The 16,586-nt window shown below is 39.8% G+C and overlaps 1 protein-coding gene across 1 annotated transcript in view; it reads right to left on the reverse strand.

Moving 5' to 3' along the window:
- Positions 1-2,522: 2,522 nt before the first annotated feature.
- Positions 2,523-16,586, reverse strand: part of ecpas (Ecm29 proteasome adaptor and scaffold) — a 90,501-nt gene continuing 76,437 nt past the window's right edge. The window contains exons 38-49 of the mRNA XM_078395079.1: positions 15,702-15,768; positions 15,138-15,229; positions 14,223-14,289; positions 12,566-12,757; positions 11,405-11,616; positions 10,686-10,729; positions 10,218-10,410; positions 7,390-7,522; positions 6,220-6,325; positions 6,039-6,127; positions 5,880-5,951; positions 2,523-5,352 (exon numbers count right to left, since the gene is read on the reverse strand). Of these exons, the coding sequence (XP_078251205.1) occupies positions 5,213-5,352; positions 5,880-5,951; positions 6,039-6,127; positions 6,220-6,325; positions 7,390-7,522; positions 10,218-10,410; positions 10,686-10,729; positions 11,405-11,616; positions 12,566-12,757; positions 14,223-14,289; positions 15,138-15,229; positions 15,702-15,768 (1,407 nt within the window). The 3' untranslated portion in view covers positions 2,523-5,212. The remainder of the gene's footprint in view (positions 5,353-5,879; positions 5,952-6,038; positions 6,128-6,219; positions 6,326-7,389; positions 7,523-10,217; positions 10,411-10,685; positions 10,730-11,404; positions 11,617-12,565; positions 12,758-14,222; positions 14,290-15,137; positions 15,230-15,701; positions 15,769-16,586) is intronic.

Here is a 16,586-nt window from a genome sequence, read left to right on the forward strand (position 1 = left end):
TACCATCAGCAGTTGTATCATCAATGAAAGTAAGTGAGCCAGTACCTTCAGCAGCCAGACATGCCCAGGCCATAACACCCCCACCACCGTGTTTCACAGATGAGGTGGTATGCTTTGGATCTTGGGCAGTTCCTTCTCTCCTCGATAGTTTGCTCTTGCCATCAATCTGATATAAGTTAATCTTCATCTCATCTGTCCACAAGACCTTTTTTTCCAGAACTGTGGTTGCTCTTTTAAGTACTTCTTGGCAAACTGTAACCTGGCCATCCATTGTTTGCGGCTAACCAGTGGTTTGCATCTTGCAGTGTAGCCTCCGTATTTCTGTCCATGAAGTCTTCTGCGGACAGTGGTCATTGACAAATCCACACCTGACTCCTGAAGAGTGTTTCTGATCTGTCGAACAGGTGTTTAGGGATTTTACTTTATTATAGAGCAAATTTTTCTGTCATCAACTGTGGAGGTCTTCCTTGGCCTGCCAGTCCCTTTGCGATCAGTAAGCTCACCAGTGCTCTCTTTCTTCGTAATGATGTTCCAATCAGTTGATTTTGGTAAGCCTAAGGTTTGTCTGATGTCTCTAACAGTTTTATTCTTGTTTCTCAGTCTCATAATGGCTTCTTTGACTTTCATTGGCACAACTTTGGTTCTCATGTTGATAAACAGCAATAAAAGTTTCCAAAGGTGAAAGACTGGAGGGAAGACTAGGTGCTGAGAGCTCTCTTATACCTGCATTAAGGAGCCAATTAAACACACCTGAGCAATTACAAACACCTGTGAAACCATGTGTCCCAAACATTATGGTGCCCTGAAATGGGGGGGGGGGGGGGGGGGGGGGGGACACGGACGGCGACGATGTATAAACACAGCTGTAATTTCTACATGGTGAAACCAAAATGTATAAAAATGACCATTAATATAATCTGACAATGTGCACTTTAACCACATGTTTTTTTTTTCTATTACAAATCTTCAAATCCTGGAGTACAGAGGCAAATAAATAAATGATGGGTCTTTGTCCCAAACAATATGGTCTTGGATGACAAGATTCCTCTGTACATCAATGCTGTTAAGGGTCATACCATTAATTGTATATTTTCCCCTTACATTTGATCTCCCAAAGTGCAACACCCCACACTTGCTCGGATTAAACTCTATCTTCCATTTCTCCATCCTTTAAAGTAACTGATCTATTTATCGCTGTATACTTTGACAGCTTTCCTTAGTCCCAGCAATCTTGGTGTTATCTGCAAATTTACTAACCGACCTGTCCATGTTTACATCCAAGTCATTTGTATATATGTATATATATATATGACAAAAAGCTGAGGTCTTAGCACAGATCCCTGTGAAATTCCACTGGTCACAGACCTTCAGCTTAAATATTGTCCTTCCACATTAACCCTCTGTCTTCTATCAGTAAGCCAGTTCTTAATCCATACGACAAAGTCACTGTTCATCCCATGCATCTCAATCTTTTGGATCCGTTTACCATGGGGGGACATTGTTACATGCCTTACAAAAATGTATGTAGACAACACCCACCGCCCTAACCACATCGAACACAATCGTTACTTCCTCAAAAAACTCACTCAAGTTAGTAAGATGTAAAATGCCGTGTAGAAAGTCATGTTGTACAATTTGAGTTGAGTTCAAAACAGCAGAGGGGGTGTTTTCACAAATAGCTATCACTTGAAATATATCGTACAAAAGTTATTTTTCATTGAAGAGAATAACATGGTCTTCTCTTTCGATATGTATAATTCAAATTCAGAGATCATTCACAGAACAAAGCCAATTTACACTCCTCTTCCAATTTTTAAAATAAATCAGATCTTCAGGAGTCAAACGGCAGTGACACTGGAAGTTCACGCAATGCTCCAACAACTGTTCTTCTAGTCTGGCACTGCCATCAGATGTCATTCTCGAACAGCCGCAGGACAATACGCAGCATGAAGAATCTGTGTGACTGGATTTGACAACAAACAACTCCAGCCTCCTGCTGGAATGATTTTCATTCTTGGGTCATCCTGTTGCCTATATTCTCAGGCTTTGTTCAGTTTATTTCTTGGACTTAAAAAAAAATTGGAGGGCAACAGAAAGGGAGAACTCTAATATCTTCCTTTTAATGTGAGCACCCTGCATGCCATTTTCATTCCAACTCCAGATGGATTGACATGCAACTGTGGCGCTGCGGTAGAGACCCGGGTTTGATCCTGACTACGGGTGCTATTTGTACAAAGTTTTTATGTTCTCCCCATGACCTACATGGGTTTTCTCCGGGATCTCCGGTTTCCTGCCACACTCCAAAGACGTATTGGTTTGTAAGTTAATTGACTCGGTATAATTGTAAATTGTCCCAGTGTGTGTAAGATAGTGTTTGTGTGCAGGGATCGCTGGTCAGTGTGGACTCGGCGGGCTGAAGAGCCTGTTTCCGCGCTGTATCTCTAAACTAAACTAGATGTCACCATCATCTCTTTACTACATCTTGACTTTATTTGGCAGCTGAAGACATGAAATAAGTAATATAACAGCACAAGAGCATTTATTGATTTTGGCAATGTTAAAGTGTTTGTATACACCTTCCCTCACCCATAAGCAATGTCTCACAGAAGACCAAGCATAATTTTATTATACACATCATGCAAGCACAATTCATATGGACATTCTTCATGGGGCCCACTAGTTTCCTCAACCCTTTTTCAGCTCCCCAGTTCTAAATGACATTCATTGACACAGTGAATCCGATCCATCTGATGTTTATAAACTGATTTTATGAACGTAGATTAAGAATGTACATCCCTACTGTGCCCAATTAAGCAGGTGGGCTACAGGTGCTCAATTGTAAGGCCAAATAAGATTGTTACAGAAATTACAATTCTTACGCACACCTTTAGCTTCAGAATAAAGATTTAACCTGGCACTGGAGGCTGGAGTTGTTCACTCTGACCTGAGTAAATTAATCATCACCATTCATACAATTCCATTTAAAAGTTCATTTGAAACTATACAACCCTACAGCAGTAAAATGGACTTTGAATTAGGGTATTTTTCTTTCTTTGTTAGCCAAGTTCCTAGATTTTTTCCAACACAGACAATTCTGTCGAGAACACGTTTTGATATGCAGAACAAAATTTAGTTATCAGTACAAAGGATTACCAGTGAATGGCTGGAGCAGCAGCAAGTATTCCCCACATGGGGCATGGTACAGTGTTCATGGTTAGCAAAATAGTGCAATCATTCTTCATAGAAAACTTGAGGAAGGCCACTTTTCTATCTCGGTGTGGCTGGCGTCAATCGCTCCCCCATTTTAAGTTTTGCTAGAAACTATCAAGAACTCAAACGTGGAGCATCCTAAGTGACATATCGATCAATAAACCAACTGCCACAGACTGTACAATGCAACACTAATGACAACCCCAATAGCAATTACAAGTCTTTTCCCTCAAATACTTACAAGAATAAACATACTTCAAACAAAGATCACCATTTATATAATTTATTTTAACGTCTCATTGCAGATCATTCACCACCTACGGTGGGCTGACACTTGCCAGGATTCAAGCAGTGGGCCAATCCTTCTATCTTGTGTGCTAGATGCTCCACCCAAAATTCTTAATTAGGAACAAACTGGTTGATCAGAGTAATGGACAGATGCAAAATCAAACCCTGACCTCTAGATCACAGACTATTCTACCACTTTGCCTTTCTAAATATTTTAGAATCAACTTTATTCAGCATTTCCCTTGATTCCTGCAAAAGTGCGAGTGACCAATAGATACGATACATCTTACAATCTAATGCACGGGAAAGAGAGTTATAATGCACTACCCTTTGATGATCTAGTGCATATATAAAACATGAGCACTAGCACTCTTTGTTACTCTGCACTGATGGAAAGTTAGGAGGGCTGTTGGAACAGATGCCTAGAATATCTGATGGGAGCCTTCTGGATTGCTTTACAAAATCCACTTATAATGAAGAAACTGAAAACTGGTCATAGTTTGATGAATTAACTTAAAACCTTAAGACGTTTTAAAAAGATAAAAAATTACTGAACACACATAAAGTCTAAAGTTATTTTTGTTTGGGTTGTGGAGGAGAAAGATTGCAGCCTAAAAGTCCAGCGTATATCCTACATACTAAAAATATACAAACTCTAATTCAGCTCATCTACAGAACAGATTAGAAAATTTGTGACCTAAATGGGCTAAAGATACACTGTAAAGAGAAATATGAAATCTTGATAATCAGCTAATAGTCTTTAAAAATCAAATGCTTTCGCGAAAGTTATGTGTACTGCAAAAATACTTTGCAATATAGCTAGTTGAACCCCAACAAGTGTAAAATGTAATGGTGAATTTTCAGAACTATTAAAATAATTTCTGTGACACCATTTCCATTTCACAGTAGAAATGGTGGCGTAGAAAGATATAACATGGCAGTAATAATTATATTAAAAACAGTTTTTAATATTTTTTTCCTCACTGTTCAAATTATGCAAAAACTTTGTACTAAAATCTTTGAAGCAACATGGAAATCCAGATGTGAAATAAGAAGTGCAAAATGTTTAGTCAGCTAAAGGGAAGGAGCTAACTGCTGAAATCAATTCTGGAGTGACCAAAAAATAATGGATATCTGTTATTTTGGACTGCACCGCCATGTGCAATTATTATATTACAAATGCTGCCACAACAACAGTATTCAATGTCATAAATGGAGACCATTGCACCTTTGACAGCTATTTTTTACATCTTTCAAATTCAACATAATCTTTTTTTGTTGTTGCAATTAATTGGACGAACATTTAACCACTAAACTTGGCTCCAACTGAATTGATGTGTGCACCTCACCATTACACCTCCAACTCTGAACTATTGCTTGACACAGCGCATTATAAGTTTCACAACCAAAGCCCTCCGCTTCTGTGATTTCCTGCTTCGTGGGAGGAAGACAAGACACAGAGATATAATGTGCACCTTGTGCAGATATGAGAATCTGCAAAACACGACTAACTGAGCACACACAAACCAACATCAGAAAATGGAATTCACCACACTCGCACCTTTTCTAAGTTGCAGGTACAGCATTTCACTTATACTCTTAAACAGGCCAACCTGACAACATACGAAGCAACACTTTAGGTCTAATATATCCAAACTGGATAGAAAGATTCGGGGTTGTCAAGTCTTCAGATGAAGATTAGGTCATGGCAGGTTTACGGGACACTTGCAAGACATTTCTTAAGGTCTGAGGCTCTATCTTTCAGTTCTGGCCTGTTGTCTGATTCCATGCTGGTTAGAGCCTTCAGAATTACATCCCTCTTTTCAGCTGTAAAAGTTTCCCACTGATTAGTCTCTGGAAAAGAAACATATAGTTGTAAATAAACATTTAGTTGAATGTATGATCCAGAAGAACGATGATCTATGAGCAAGTTATAGAGGGTTTGGTGAAGCCATACCTGGGGTTGTGCACACAATTTAATCTCCATTCACAAGGAAAGATACATGTTACAGTTGCAAAGATCCTTACATGTTACAGTTGATCCTTGGATTGGGATGATTGGGGTATTGTTTTATGCAGAGATTAAGGACCATTGGCCTATGCAGTTTAGATGAACGAGAAACAGGTTTCTGAAATATTCAGCTGGGTAGAGCACTGAGCTGTTGTTTTCTTGAAAGTTTAGAAGTCAGAAGCAGTCTCAGAATATGCTTTGGCCAATAAAGGAGGAATTTCTTTACTCAAAAGGAGAGTAAACGTTTGGAATTGCCGAGCTTGAAACCTTACTCTGTCGGTTGAATGTACAAAAGGTGGATACGGGCAAATATTTAGAAGAGAATATTTCCAAATATTGTGTAGTGTATAATTGTATTTTAATTACTTACCCTCAAGTTTTTTAAAGAGAAGTTCTAATATTGATAAAGCTTCTGCCCGTACTGAAGAGTAGCTCTTGTTTTCTTAAAAAAGGAAAAGTTACAACCTGTGAGTTTATCTCCAAACTATTCCTCTAAACCAGGCAAAACCTCAACCTTTATTCAACTCACCTAATGGGAAGGCGAGTGCAGAGAAAGTATCCTTTAAGAGCTCAGATAATGCACTTGTGTCTTTGTTGCCCTGGCTGAGAAGCAGTAAACTGCAGGAACAAATGAAGCTGTTTGTTACCAGGTTTCATTAAAAAAACACTGATCAGATTGCAAGCACAAAATATCGCTTAACTCTTCTTACCCCTGGAAGTAGGTGTTCATTGCTTGAAGCACCCCTAGCTGAACTTTCCACGTACTCAGCTTCAGCCTTTCACACATTAAATGACACAATTCAACACGGTACCGAGCTGCAGACAAGACAAAATATACACTGTTTATCAAATGATCAAGATGATTTAAGAATGCAACAAAGTGGGAACACAGAGGAGAATTGTGCAGATAGGATAAATGCCAGACTAACATGTTTAAGTTAAATTTGATTAACTATGTCTTTTTGTATAAAGGTATTTATTTTAGTGCCCTATCTAGACTGTTGCCCATACTTATCACTCAGGCATGTGAGTGAGGTAAAAAAAAACGATGAAAAAAGCCGTGCTTGCGCGAGGCGTACAGCGCGGGTCACAAAATTGGAACATTTTTTAAAATTTACACACAAAATTACTAGTTTCAAGCCTCTTTTCGTGCATTTCAAAGTAAAAACGGACATTACAAAATAATGTGAATGTCATCGTATACCAATAAAATTTTGAACTAAATTCACGCATTAATTGATAATCAGCCCAAAAAGGTGGTAATTGGCCTTTCTGCTGTTTTATATTTTAACCCCATCTTAATTAATTTAGTTATATATTCTTGCATTAAAGTTATTATTTACTCATTACAGTTCCACCACTGATTTTCTGGCACTCTTGGTTCCAGAGCTTTGCTGGTTTATCCAGCCGGCCAAGGAAGTCGGCTATGAGGATAGATGTGCTGGCTCCAGCTGGGCTGGAGTTCCAGAGCCCCGGCCTCAGGTTGCAAATTCAACCCACCGATCGGCCGTGGAAGTCCCGATGAGGTTGAGATTCGCTGCCTTGCCCAGCCTCTAGCGGAACTCTAGTGTTCTTTACAAATCTATACATCGTTTATTTTCTTTTTTTTTTCCGTTCTTTTTTTTCATCCGAGTTCTCCGTTGGTAAACGCGATTTTGGCAAAGTGAAAAACGTGGAAATCATGCAAAAAGCGCGGAAAATGAAAATTTTAAATGCGGAAATCCACGGAAACACGGAAAATTCACATGCCTGATCACTCAAGTACAAATGATTACACTGCAGATTACTTGAAAATTGTGGGAACTTTCCTAACATCTGTAAGTGGCAGCTGAGCATTCAGTGAATGAGAAAACATTACACAATTCACTGTAATATCCTACTCTGTGTTTCCGGAGTTCTAGGCCAGGCCTTTCCAAGAGTATCAAAAGCACAAAGCAGATATTCCATCCGTAGTTCTTTCTCTCTTGCGTCCTCTTCCTCGTTATCTTTCCTGGAAGTTCCCGTTGCTGTGCTCTGAAATGGAAAATTCAATGTTCAATAATCTATTCCATGACTTTTCCTATTTGGCTTCAGAGATTCGACATGTAGTTATATAAATCCCATACAATTCACCCAAAGTGGTTAATGTTATGAAACTGTTGGAAATGTTGGGACAACATAACTTAACTTTCAGCATTTGCAGTTCCTTGCGTCTAACTTAATGCTGCTCTCTCCACACTGAGTTACAGAGATTATATACATCATGGTCCAAGGTACTGAAAACCACAGACTATATTAAAAGTCGTTTCTCATTCCATAATCATTTTTAAAAATTGTCCTTGTCATCCTTTTCCTTTTTCTTGAAGAGATTTAAGGATTATCTCTCATGGGCAGAGAAAGTTAGTTAAAGACATGATTAGGTGGTCAAAATCACACATGTATTGAATAGGGTGTGTAAAGAGAAACTATTTCTAGAGGTGGATACATCAATAACCAGCAGACAGAATGTTTATGATCATAGAGTGATACAGTGTGGAAACAGGCCCTTCAGCCCAACTTGCCCGCACCGGCCAACATGTCTCAGCTACACTAGTCTCACCTGCCTGCGTTTGGTCCATATCCCTCCAAACCTGCCCTATCCATGTATCTGTGTAACTGTTTCTTAAACGTTGGGATAGTCCCAGCCTCCACTTCCTCCTCTGACAGCTTGTTCCATACACCCACCACCCTTTGTTTGAAAAAGTTATCCCTCAGATTCTTATTAAATCTTTTCCCCTTCGCCTTAAACCTATGCCCTCTGGTCCTCGATTCGCCTACTCTGGGCAAGAGACTCTGTGCATCAGTAAAAGAACAAGAAGCAAATTCATAGAATATTTTTTCACTGGCGGAAGAGCTTGAGAGTATATTTGACAGTAACCTTGAAAAAAATTAGTAAGGAAGTGAGATTAGGTGGACAGCTCTATTAAAGTGTTGCAAAGGTTGCAACAGCACCCCCTCTCTCGAAGGCCACTCTGATCCCTATCACTGGCGACAGGGCAGGAGAGGCCAATCCCCAACATCATTACTAAGAGCCAAGCCCAATTAGCTGATATTGATTTGGCCATCTGAAACTTGTCAGCCTACTTATAAACCCCAGGCATTCTGAGGTCCCTGATACCTGTGCTCCCCTGGATTGAGGAAGATTGAGACACTGGGACAAACCTGAGATCACCAGGTTTTCAAGACTTAGCTGCCAAGAAGAAGCCCTAGACAGCTAATGCCTCTATTGAGGCTTAGACTGAGAGGCTGGGGAAAGCCTTCCCACACACATTGAGGGACTGTGCCCATACACAGAGGCAAATATTAACCAACCAGGATAACCTAGAGACCACCAATGCCGCCTCTTCAAGCATAAAGCTGAGCCGCCAGGACAAACATGAGGCTGTAAGTGCCACCTCTTGAGGTAAGGATGAACTGCAGAGAGAAGCCTGAGGTAGCCACACTTCCCCTTTCGAAGGCCAGGACTGTGCTGCCAGGACAAACTAGAGATCACCAGCGCCACTGCACATGATGGTGAGGGACAGTGCCCCCATATGGTCCTGGACCTTCTAATACAATATACCATGCAAGCTTATCCGATTGCAAATGTCGGAGTGGTCACTGCCGAACCTGGTATCATCCATGACGCACAAAGGCATAGTGGGAGAATGGCCTTCACTGGAGAGTTGTCAATAAATGATTTTTGACACAGCAGATGCCCAGGTTCTATGGCAATCTTTCCAACTTAACTGGCTGAATCAAATTGCACGAGTCCCTGAAGACATTTTTTAATGGATGATATATTCTTTAACTTTTTATACCTTGTCCACGTAGACCCTTTCCCGAATGAGCAATGGTTCTCTTTTGGCAGACAACGAGTGAAAAAGGAGAAAACTGATTAAAAGTCACTTTGGCACAGAACAGTCACTTGCTATCAACACAGCAAGCTCTCCCAACCAAATTTATGCCATTTCAGAATGGAGTAAGGGCACAGAGGTTGTATCTGTTTATGAAGCATTTTCCCTGGAATGCATTGAAGACAGGTAAGGGGCTAGATTCTTTAGAATCTAGAGATGCAGCGTGGAAACTGGCCATTCGGCCCACTGTCCATGCCAACCAGCGTTCACCCCTTACTCTAGCACTATATTACACACGAGGGATAATTTAATTTAATTTTTACCGAAGCCAATTAACCTACAAACCTCTATGTCTTTGGAATATGGGAGAAATTTCATCTTTCTTACTAAATACCTGGAGGAAACCCACGCGGTCACAGGGAGAATGTACAAACGTTGTACAGACAGCAACCGTAGTCAGGATTAAACAGGGGTCCCTACCGCTGTGCCGCCAGTTATAGTAAAAAGGATTGTGAGCACATCAGCTCATGTAATATAGGGCACATGTCGATTCAGTACATTGTATTAATCAAGATAATACATTGGGCTGCAAGACATGGGTACTTTCACTAATCAAACTATATTCGGAACTTTGAAATAGTGTTTCTTAATTTCATATCATTTAGTCATTGGCATGGGGGAAAACAAATACATTTAGAAAAATATCCACTATCAGAATTGTTAGTGTCTGAAGGATTTTGGAAATAAAATTCTAAGCTACCAGTAATAACCTGGCACCACAATGTCCTTTCATTACAAACACTGGTTAGCAAAGCACGGGATTTGTTTGATTCCACTTGCAAGAGTAAATTTACCTTTCTAATAACAGGAAATAGAATATCGACCAAATCTTGGAAAACATCTTCTTTTGTCTCTTGCAGAATGTTGCCAATACATTTTAAAGCAACCATCTTGTACCGGAGATTTTCTTTGTGGCATTCTTTTAACATAACTTGAATAATTGTGTCAATACTGGGCTGGTCCGGCACTGATTTCTGCAACTCGGCACTGGGTATAAAATTCAAACAATGAAAAAATGTCATGGTGGAGACAGAGAAAAGACCTGTCATTGCATACAAATAGTCTTAGTATATTGAAAGAGATTCAGATTTAGGTTAGATTCAGATTAGTTTATATTAGTTTAATGTCATATACAGCAGAGCACAATTAATTTCCTCGTTCACATGAACTTACTGATATAGCAATTTCCATTTCTATAGTTCTACTGAATTACTTCATACAATTTTGCAAAAACAAGATTAATGTACGTTTCTGATATTTACCTGCATGCTGTTACCACACTAGCGACAGCTTTCAAAAGTTCCTCCTGAAAGAAGAACAAGTTTTTGTTATGTAGCAGTCTGGGCCTTTCTCATCCCCCACTAATGACTCTCTCAGTAACTCTAACAGTTGATAAAATTGCAGACGAGGAAGGTAGTTCAGGACAAATCCAGCCTGAAGCATGTTTGAGTCCTCCAATGTAGCATCAAATTATTTGAGATTCCATGAATTTCATCTCTCACTATGCACATTGTATTCCTCAGAGCACATGAAAAAAATGTCAAAAAATTGTCCCAAACCAACTTAAGACCCGTGGCTCCTTTCGTGGAGACCACAGGTGGATGCAGAACCCAATGAGTAGGGTCGGCCTAATCATGCTCTGTACAGTTAGGATCATTACTTCCTCCAATTCTAGAGCTTGTATATATGAAATCTAAACCCTGACTTTACAAGATGAGGCAAAACTACATAGGCAAATAAAGAAGTAACATTTTAAAAGTACTGACAATGGAAATTCCACAATGACTAACCAGTAAAACTAAAAACACTGGAAGAGAAATAAAATCTGCCATATTGCAAAGAGAATAAATGAATGTAAGATTCTGATTCAATACTACAACATCTGGTCTTTAAAACTGGATTTTCCCTACAGATTCCTATGTTACAAGCTTCTACTGAGTTAGTTCTGAAATGCAACGCAATGCAAGATGTGGTATCCCACCTTTCCTGCCCATGTTCGACCTGCTATTCCTTGTAAAAGTGCATTCAGTATCATCCCTAAGTGTGGAGGAACCAATGAACCAGTCTGCTGCTTGGCAATGGATGCCATTGCAGCAGCTCCTTGTGCTTTCATCTTCCATGACTGGGACTGCAGAGCGTATTGGGTAATAGCAATCAATTCTTGCATGTACAGTCGTATTCCACCAAAGGTACCTGCAGCAAAAGCACAGATATTAACCTGTCAGTGTCAGCAGAAAATAGAAAAATGGGTTGACTTAAAGGACCACCATTCTTCCAAATTTAGTTAATCTGCCATAAAGATCAGCATGCTTGTCTAATCCATGCAATTGAAGATTTTAATAAAACATCAAAACACAAATGATTCTGGTTGCACATGACTGCCTTACGAACAGTTGGCCCAACTCAATGAATATGCACACACTGCACAACAACACATTCATTCTATGCTTGTCCAAACTCCTAACCAGTTTTGTAGTTTCAGTCTCCTAGTCTCCCATATAAGGAGGGGGTACTTGTGCCCTTGTAAAGTTGATAGGTGAGGAGACGTGGAAATAAAGGAGTGAAAAATGGAAGGAAGAAGAAAAGCAAGAGGCAAATGCGAGGGAAAGGTGACCAGAGATAGAGCCAGTATGGAAAAGATAGGAAGACTCAGAAATTGATAAACGGACACATATAGTGAGGGGAAGAACTGCAGAAAGGCAGTCAGATGAAAGAAAAAAGTGCAGAAAAAGACAAATTGCATAAAAATGAAGTAGAGAATACAGAAGAACAATTTTCTAAACACCTTTTTCTGCGAACATTATTGTGGAAGAAACATAATAGTAGATATAAAGCCTGAGACAATAATCCGATGTAGATTCAGACAGGATTTAAATAATTCACAGCACTTTAAAACATTCCTTAAGTTTTTCTGGTAGCACATTTCCTGTTAATAATTGCAGCATATATCCAATATGCTCTTATTAAATGGGATCCTACTTTAACTTAATTATTAAAAAAACGGTTTTGAATTTAAGAATTGCGACTTCAGTGAAGAAAACATAAAAATAAGTATAACAAGCACCTGTGAGTTCAGCCATGATAATGATTAAACACTCTGTGTTATGAATAGGTCGGAACGCATGGATAACCTTTTACCTACCGGGGACATTCTCCTGCCACACTTCCATCCAGAGGTCTGAGTCGCTGGTTTCCCCTTTATCTTCATCTTGGATTTCATGCATTCCAAGGAATGCAAGAGGCAATGACAGGACTGCGTGCTGCTTGATTATATCGGGGCTGTGCCGCCCAATGGCATTTACTGTTAGTACACAAGCTGACTGATAGACTGGCTCTGAAAAGACATCATTTTCAAAACATTACAAATGATTAATAATTCAAAATGGAATGACTAAAGTAAACAGGTGCACACATAAATCACTGGGATATTTCCACAAAGAGATAACAATTACAAAGTTTAAAAGATATTTGGATAGGTACATGGTTAGGAAAGGTTTAGAGGGATATTAACCATTTGCAGGCAAATGGAAGTAACTTAAGTAGGCAACACGGGCGGATGGACAAGCTAGGCTGAAGTGCCAGGTTCCCTCCGGTGTGACTCAATGACGCCATGAAGAACTTTGGCGGATTAATAGCATAATAATCTTCGGCCAGTAGGCATTCTAGGCCAGTCCCATTTGCTTGCATTTGGCCCAAATCCCTCTAACCCCCTTCCTATCCATATATCTGTCCAAATGTCTTTTTGAAAGTTGTAACAGGATCTGGTTCTATAGCTTCCTCTAGCAGGTTGTTCCACTTAGGTACTAGCCTCAGTGAAAAAGTTGCCTGAGGTCCCTCTTAAATCTCTCCCCACTCACCTTAAGCCAATTCCCTCTTGTTGAGAATCCTCCACTCTTGGGAAAAGACTCAATGTTCACTTTCTCCAAGCCCTTCATGATTTTTCATTCAGGTCGTCCCTCAGCCTTTTCTGCTCCAAAGAAATAAGTCTCAGCCTATCCAGCCTCTTCCTCTAGCCGGCATGTTCTGGTAACATCCTGGTAAATCTCTTCTGCACACCCTACCCAACTTAATGACATCCTTCCTATAGCTAGGTGACTGGAACTGCACACACTACTCCAAGTGTGGTCTCAACAACGATTTGTGCAGTGGCATCATGATGTACCAATTCTTTACTCAGTATCCTTCCCAAAGAATGCAAGCGGGCATTTTTTACAACTTTGTCCACCTGAATCGCCACTTTCAGGAAACCATGCATCCCTACTCCTAAATCTCTCTGTACTACAACACTCTCGTGTGCTTTGCCATTAACTGTGCAAGTCCTGCTCTGGTTTGACAAACCAAAGTTCAACATTTCAAATTTGTCAAAGTTAAATTCCATTTGCCTTTCCTTGGCCCACATTCCCAACTCATCTAAATCTTGTTGAAAACAGATATCCTCCTCAGCTATCATTATGCCACCAATTTTGGTGCCATCTTCAAATTTACTAATGATGTTCGCTACATTGTCATCCAAATTGTTAACAAACAACACTGGAGCCAGTACCGACAGCACATCACTGATCACAGGCCTCAAATTAGAAAAGCAGCCCTCCTTGACTACACTCAAATACTTTTTCCAAGCCAATTTTGAATCCTATTGGCCAGCTCACCTTGAATTCCACCCGATCTAACCTTCCAGACTAGTCTACCATGTGTGACCTTGTCAAAGACCTTGATATTATCCATACAGACAACGTTCACTGCCCTATTTATCAATCCTCTCGGTGATCTTGTCAATAAATTCTATCAAATATACTCACCATCCTTCTCAAGATACCACATGTTAAGTTTTTGAAATAACTTTTCTGTGCTGCTGGGTCGTGCTGCCTGTAAGATAACATACAAGTTTTGGATTGTTAAAGAGATTTTGCATAACAAATCAGCACAAATACAATATATGAATATAACATGTGATCCATGGAACCCCGCCAACAGAATGCTCAGAACATTATTGGTGCACCAGTCTGTTCTTATCATGGTACGATGCCAGTCATGTTATCTCAAGGGACGTGTAAAATATGCAGGAGTATTGTTAAGTTCACAGTTCAAGTACAGGAGGAGGAGAAACAAATGGAGACATTTTCTTTGACCCTCCCCCCTTGTCTTTTGGTGAAGGTAACTGGTTTCCAGGGGCAATGTAAATTAACGCTTAAAAGCCACTTGGATTTTTACATAACGCCTGCTTTTCAATGAGGAATTGGTCCATGTCTCTTCTGCCTGCAGAGTCTGCATTTACCATGTGAGGCGATATTTAATTCAGTGGGTTAACTATCATCCAGGCACCACAATTTGACACATCTTGATTTCCTGACTCCATCTACTCCTAACCCATCTACAACATCCAACCCATGTTGGTTGCGACTGAATCAGCTTTAGTGCTTAAGTAAAATTAGTTTACTCGCATTGAGATTTGAAAGAGGCTGGATTTAGAAAAGCACTGCTGTGCTGGGTTGGAACAAACAGGCAAATTTGATTGCAGACAAAGTAAAAAAAGATTTCTCCTTCAGATGCTACACTTATTCAAGATTGTAGAATTCACAGAAGATTCCAAATGTTGCTAAGCATTTTATTTGCCTCACCTTTTACAGCCCAAAGTTCCTAACCCAATTTTTCCTTTTGGTTCCCAGTTATTTAGCATTTAAAGTAATGTAACACTTTGTTCCGTAGAAACTCACCCGAACCAAATAACCGATTGCGACAGCATAAGCTTTTCGTATAGTAACATTACGATCATTTAAACCAGACAACACAGCGCTCATCAATTTACCTGCCAATAATGAGAACAATGTTACAATAGAGTTAGACATTGTACATGGCTTGACATTTCAGTTAATCTCATTGTGTGTGCATAATTTGTCCATTGTTGCAACTTCAGTATAACATTAATGTTAACAAGATGTAAGCAGATATGCATGACTTTGGACTGGAATCTAGAGTCAATTTGAAATGCACTGTCTCAAGTGGCAGTGAATGCAGATTCAAAAGAAAACTGGTTGAAAACATTGAAGGGAAAAAATTGCCAAGATGTTGGTTAAAAGAGCAGGGAATGGGATTAGCTGGAGAATGCTTTGAAAGAGGGGACAGGCACAACTGTCTGAGTGAGCACTTTAGTGCTGCATATTTTAATGTATTTAATATGGAACATAGGCATCAAGGTTAAACAGGTTGCCACAGTAGATTTCTGCAGCTTTCCCAAAAGAGTAAAACAGTACTAAACATCAAGTACACTACACACTGACCTGCAAAGGGAGTTAAGTCTTGTGGACACTTGGTTGTCAAGAACACTATCACATGGGCACAGCCTCCCTGTAAATCACAACACCATATTAACCAAGAGATTTAATATGATGATCTACTTTAATAAATGCATTAATATTATTGCACTGTGCTTGATGCACTCTACGCCTCATGTCACCTGTGGGATGCCCAAGATTTCATTTACCTTTTGCATACTGGAAATGTTCTGAAGGCCTATGCTGACTTATCTGGAAGGTGAAGTGATCCATGAACGGAGACTCAACCTCAAATGCTGCAAATCACAATCCTATCCACAGACCGCGAGGTTCTTCTGACAACTTGTGCTGTTAAGGATGTCTCTAATGATTGTAGACATCTAATGTCTCCAATCATTAGAGACATTTAGAAGCAGCTGAAATACACTTATATTACTCCAAAATTAAACACCAAAAATGAATTATAAAACCTGTTAGTTTAAATCATTATAAAAATGTCATTAAACAATCTGTCTCCTTCACTTATCATATATCTCACTCAAATCAACGGGGTCATTATTTTAATGCTGCTTGGCTTGAGTACCACAGAAAGGCTAGATATCGTGTATATATATATATATATATATATATATCGTGTATCCGCCCCCCCTCTCTAACTCCAGGTCCCTCAGGTCGGCCGACTTGGGGCTACTCACTATCCCGCGGTCTAGGCTTAAGCTCAGGGGTGACCGCGCTTTTGCGGTTGCAGCTCCTAGACTGTGGAACAGCATCCCTCTCCCCATCAGAACTGCCCCCTCCATCGACTCCTTTAAGTCCAGGCTCAAAACCTATTTCTACTCCCTAGCGTTTGAGGCTCATTGAGGAGGCGCTGTGAACTGTTTGCGTGCTACT

Source organism: Rhinoraja longicauda, chromosome 3 (assembly GCF_053455715.1).
Source record: "Rhinoraja longicauda isolate Sanriku21f chromosome 3, sRhiLon1.1, whole genome shotgun sequence".
NCBI classification, from domain to species: Eukaryota; Metazoa; Chordata; class Chondrichthyes; order Rajiformes; family Arhynchobatidae; genus Rhinoraja; species Rhinoraja longicauda.